General features: G+C 40.8%; 1 protein-coding gene across 2 annotated transcripts in view; it reads left to right on the top strand.

Annotated features, from left to right (window-relative positions):
- Positions 1-463: 463 nt before the first annotated feature.
- Positions 464-5,997, top strand: part of WDR76 (WD repeat domain 76) — a 36,126-nt gene continuing 30,592 nt past the window's right edge. The window contains exons 1-2 of one of the 2 annotated variants that reach the window (XM_008590217.1): positions 464-505; positions 1,087-1,497. In XM_008590217.1, coding sequence (XP_008588439.1) covers positions 1,327-1,497 — 171 coding nt within the window. In that variant the 5' untranslated portion in view covers positions 464-505; positions 1,087-1,326. The remainder of the gene's footprint in view (positions 506-1,086; positions 1,498-5,997) is intronic. The other variant, XM_008590216.1, reaches the window with a different exon arrangement.

Raw genomic sequence — 5,997 nt, forward strand, 5'->3', positions numbered from 1 at the left:
TACCACCAGCATCCAAATTATCGGATCCAAGGTAAAAATGTCGGCTCGGTACCAAGGCACCCCTAAAGAACTAGAGTTTTAGGGCGAGGCTGTGAGGCTGCCTTCTTAAGAAACGCGCGTAACGCCGGGTCCCGCCCTCCCGCTCAAGCCAGGGGCGATCCGTGCGGGGCCCCGCCTCCCTGCCGTCCGGGCCCCACCCCGGCCTGTATGGAATATTGTTAAAAGGCCCACTTACTCAAGAAGGCTGAATTTTATTCAGGAAATCTTAAAAGACTTCTGGAATCATAGCATAAGGAGCCTTAATTTACAAGCTGGGTTGTGTAAAAGAAATTGGCTAATTGGAAGTCAGAACACATTTCACCGTAGAAAGGACTTTATAACTGCTGTGGTGGGGGAGAGAAGGGACAATATAAGCAAAGTCTTGAAGTCCAGAAATAGTATAACATATACAGACAGCGCGGCGGCTGAGGAGAAGGCAACCTTCAAACAGCGACCCCAGGTGAAGGTGAGAAACGGGTTGACGCTTTCTGGTGTGCTCCTGCCTCAGTCTTCGTGGGGGATTTGCCGGGCACAGGTCCTGGAGGGCACGAGCACCTGGCGCTGGGGATAAGCGGAGATTCCTGCCCTGTTTTTCCTCTGTGGAAAACTAGGCCTTCAGCATTGAAGAAGGTTCTTATCAATAACCCTAGAAACGGTGACAGAGTCGGATTTGGGACTCCCTTTCTCCTGCCCTCTGCGTTTACTTTTGCAGCAGTTATTGTCAGCCTCACACACTTTAAACAATTCCAGTTAAGCTGAAGCTGAAAGTTGGGGTAGGCTCCTAAATTACAAATGCTAGGTAGGCATTGTTATTGTCAGGATGGCAAACTCATATAGGTAAGAAAATGTGCTCAGTATAATGAGTAATTCTATTCAGGTTAATGAATTACGTACCTAGATTTTGGAGGGGTAAACGTTTTCTTAAAGGCTATCAATTTGCATTTATGTTGTCATTATGAAATAGGAATTAGATAAACAGATTTGTTGTAAGAAAAGGCACAGGACCTGAGATTCTAATACTCTGTTTTCCTTTATTGACCTGAACAGGTGAATGAATATAAAGAAAATCAGAACATCTCTTATGTGTCTCTGAGACCAGTACAGACTACAGTATTAGGGAAAACAGCTAAGGTTTATCTTGCCCCCTTTTCATTCAGTAATTACAAGCTAGACCAACTTAAGTGCTCCAAATCCCTAGTGGGAAAGAATTCTAACAGTGTAGTGGCATATAAGAAGCGTAAGAAGACTGAAATAAAGAAAACTTGCAGAAGGATTTTAACACCAAAGATGAAAGCCACATCACCTAAGGCAGGATCCACTTACCAAAAATCATCCTTAGATGCTCATACAGAAGGTAACAAGCTATCACACAAGAGCACTTCAGATGCAATGATTCTCAGTGTTGATATGGAAAGCAGTCAGGATGGAGACAGTGATGAAGATAGCATACCGGGTCTGGTAAGGATTTAATTTGAAGCTTGTTCTCATTTTTCTAATTGTTTTGAAATTTTTTTCTTTTGTTCTGGCAGCAGGCCTGTGCAGGGATCTGAAACCAAGACTTTAGTGTTATCAGCACTGTTCTCTACCCAAGCAGGCTAACTGGCCAGCCCTGAAATTTGACATTCTGATAAGCTAAGTTTATCAAGGGTCTCTCTAGCTCAAACAAATTATTTTATCATCTAACATAAGTTTAATTGAAAAAAAATTTTTTTTTAAAGTTTAACAGACAATTTCCTTGGGTTAATTTTGCTCTTGGTTTTGATGTGTCAAAGAGAGGATTGACTTAATATTCATTCTACTTCCCTTTTTCCTCCTCTCAGTTTATTGCATATACTGTATTTTTTCTTGATAATGTCCTTTGACATACAAAAGTTATTTTGATGAAGTCCAATTTACCTATTTTTTCTTTTGTTGCTTGAGTTTGATATAATATCTAAGAAGCTATTGCCTAATCCAGGGTTACAAAGATTTACTCCTATGTTTCTTTCTGGGAGTTTTATAGTTTTAGCTCTTATATTTAAGTCTTTGGTCCATATTGTGTTAATTTTCGTATATGGTGTGAAGGAGGAGTCCAAATTCTTACATTTGCATGTGGATATCCATTTATTCCAGAACAATTTGTTGGCAAGACTGTTTTTTTCCCATTGAATGGTCTTAACTATCTTGTTGAAAATCAGTTTGCCACAGGTGTGTAGATTTATTTCTGGAATCTCAATTATATTCCATTTATCTATATGCCTATCCTTATGCCAGTACACATTGTTTTAATTACTATAGCTTTGTAGCAAGTTTTGAAATTGGGAGATGCGAGTCCCAGAACTTAGCTCTTCTTTTTCTAGATTTTTTGGCTATTCTGGGTCCCTTGCATTTCAATATGAATTTTAGGATCTGTTTGTTCATTTCTGCAAAAAATGACATTTAGAATTTTGATAGGGATTGCATTGAATCTGTAGGTCAATTTGGAGTGTACTGCCATTTTATAAATATTCTTTTCAGCTATGAACATGGGATGCCTTTCCATTTATTTAGATTTTTTTTTTTTTTCGCATCTGGCTAGTGCAGGGATTGAACCCTGGATCTTGGTACTATCAAGCACCATGCTCTAATCATAGGTCTTATTTAATTACCTTCAATATTTTGTAGTTTTCAGTGTACAAGCTTTGCACTTCTTTGGTTAAATTTATCCCAAAGTGTATTATTTTTTTTTTTGGTGCTATTCTGAATGGTATTGATTTATTAATTTCATTTTCTATTTGTTCCTTGCTAGTGTGTAGAAATACAACTGGTTTTTGTATATTGATCTTGTATCCTGCAAATTTGCTGAGGTTGTTTATTAGTTCTAATTTTTGTGTGTGTATTCAGGTTTGTTTTTTTTTTTTTTTTACATATGTAGTGGATTGAATTATGTCCCCCCAATACTCCCTGAAGCTTGAATTGTCTCCCAAGTTTTATGTATTAGAAACTTAGCCCCCACTGTGATTGTTAAGAGGGCGCGAAATCCTATTACGGTAATCGAAAGGTAGGGCCCTGAAGGGGTGATTGGATTGTAGGACATGTAGTAGTGAATGGATTAAAAATGGTGGTCAGGGGCATGGTTATGAGGGTTTTAAAAGAAGAGGAGAGTCTGTCTTGCTCTTTCTCTCTTGCTGCTCTCTCTGCTTCCACCATGTGCAGTGTGAGACCCCTGGGTCAATGTTGCCACCACCAGATGGACTTTGGACTTCCTAGCCTCGGAAACTGTAAGCAATAAATGTCGTTTTTCTTTATAAATCACCCAGTTTCAGGTATTTTGTTATAAGCAACATAAACAGACTAATACAACATATAACATCATGTCATTGGCAAATAACGTTTTGTTTCTTGTTTTCCAATCTGGATGACTTTTCTTTTTTTTGCCTAATTGTCCTAGCTAGAACCTCCAGTACAATGTTGAAGGGAAGTGGTGAGAGTTGTGTCATCTAACTGAGTCTCTTTGTATATCATTGAGTTTCCTTAAGATTGTTGCTCAGAATTCCTTTTCAGTCATTTCAAAGGTTTCCTGCTCTATGGGATCTGGTACTTGAGAATTATTGTATTCCTTTGGTGGTGTCATATTTTCTTTCTTTCTTTCTTTCTTTCAATTTTTTTTTTTTGTATTTCTAGTAACTCTATGTTGATGTCTGGTCATCTGGCAGAGCAGTTGCTCGTTCTGTTACTCTGGAATGGGCTTTAAGAAGAGAGACTTCCTTTTGTAGATGTGTTTTATATCGACTGTTGAGTAAGGTGTTTTAGTATTGGTTCTGGGTAGATGCAGCAGTGTAGTTTCCATGTGGGTACTTTGGCTGTATTCAATGTCAGAGTTCTGTGTGAGTGCCTCTGTGGCCTAGGCACTGGGGCACTTAGTGATTCGTTGCTGAGGTTAGTGACACTGTGTTGGGTTGTTGTGGATGTAGGTGGGCTCTTGAGTTCTTTGGGAAAAGCACTTGGGTGCCCTGTCACTCTTTGGCTGGTGTGGGTGACCTTAGGTGGGTTTGTTGGCACCCTGGCTAGTGTCCCATGACCCTGATGGGTGCACTGGGATATACTGGAGCTTCTCAGTTTGAATGGGTGACATGGGTGGGGTTTCTCCTTCCCATTTCCTACCAGCAGAGGCTCCTCCTGGGTCCTTGCTTCTCCTGATTGGGAGATGGGTTGGCGGGGTCTGGGAATTTTCTTCCTTACTCTATTTGGCTTTCCTGGGTTTCTGTACTCTCTGGGGGTTCTGTGTGTGTCTTTTCCTGGATCAAGGCAGTCATGTGGGCTGTGCATGTACCTCCAGCTCCCAGGTGTGCTACTGCAGGGGGCAGCATAATTCCCCCCTGTGGGATGGACCACTGGGTGATGGGTCTGCACTCACTCACCCCTTTCCCTGGGCTCCAATGGTGACCTTCCTTGTGTCCATGCAATTGAGTGGTTGGCAGGCTGCCTGTACTGTGGCAGTGACTGATGCTGTGGTGACGGGCTGCCCTTATGGCAACAGTGGTAGCAGGCTGCCCTTGCAGTGGTGGTGGTTGTGGCGGTGGCTGTCTGTAATATGTCTACTTTGAGAGTCCATATTTTCTGATGTTATTTGCTTGGTCTTTCATGTTGCAAGCTTTTGAGGTGGGTGATGGTGAGAATGGTTTGAATTTCTCATACTTAAAAAAAACAAAACTTGTGTTTTTTCTTAAGAAATTTTCTTAATTTCTTCTGTGGTAAGTAGAATCATTTAAATTTGTTTCTTTGGGGCCGGCCCGGTGGCGCACTGCTACAGTGTGCCCCTTGGGAGTGTGATGGCGCTCCCGCCGAGGGTTCGGATCCCACATACAGACCAGTTCCTGCTCACTGGCTGAGCGAGGTGCGAGCGCGACGCCGAGGGTTGCGATCCCGTTACCGGTCCCAGTCCAGTACGGGCGCAACACTGAGGGTTGCGATCCGTTGCCGGACACGAAAAAAAAGACAAAAAAAAAAAAAAGGAAAAAAAAAATAAATAAATTTGTTTCTTTGAGCTTGGTATGCAGAATTTTAAAATAGATTCTCAGGAAGTACTTGATGATGATGGTCATGATGTTTTTCTCTGAGAAGCAGTTTTAAAGGCAATGACAAATATAATCTTTTCAATTTCACCTTTGTTGCCACTATTATTTTGTGTGTGTATCAGAAAAATCTATATTTTTGGTCAAAGTAATACAATACATACATGTTTGAATGATATTATTCCACATGTGTATATGTACATATATACACAAAAACAAATCAAAGCAGCAACGCACTTCTCTGTTCCTGGTTGGTGCTCACCAGAAACATGGCACTTTCAGACTTTTTAGCTTCTTTTTTTCCTGAGGTTATCTACTGACTTCCTATGGAAGATGAAGGTTTGTTTTACTTCAGCATACCGTTTACACACACACACATCCACACCCTTTGCATTCCCTCATCCTTATTAGGTACAGCCCAAGCTTTATCAGAGTTGTAAAATTTCTCTCAATATAAATCCAATGAAGAATTCTAATGGCTTCAAATTTTCTTTTTTTCTTCATGAAGTACTCCCTAGGGCCTTCCATTTTCTTACATCATTTGGGACCATTTTGCTCTTTCTTGTCCTTCCTTTTACCATTATCCTTTGAATTTTTTTTTTCTTTTTAATTTTTTTTTTTTTTTTTTTTTTTTTAAAAATGACCGGTAAGGGGATCTTAACCCTTGACTTGGTGTTGTCAGCACCACGCTCAGCCAGTGAGCGAACCGGCCATCCCTATATGGGATCCGAACCCGGGGCCTTGGTGTTATCAGCACCGCACTCTCCCGAGTGAGCCACGGGCTGGCCCTCTTTTTAATTTTTGATCTCACCTATGCTGGAACTTCTGTCCCTAGATCCTATGTCTTTCACTTTCTTGGTTTATTCTTTCAGTTTGGTGAAGTACAGCTTCCTGAGAAAAGATATATGAGAGGAAAATACTTTGT

Source organism: Galeopterus variegatus, unplaced genomic scaffold (assembly GCF_000696425.1).
Source record: "Galeopterus variegatus unplaced genomic scaffold, G_variegatus-3.0.2 Scaffold5928, whole genome shotgun sequence".
NCBI lineage: Eukaryota > Metazoa > Chordata > Mammalia > Dermoptera > Cynocephalidae > Galeopterus > Galeopterus variegatus.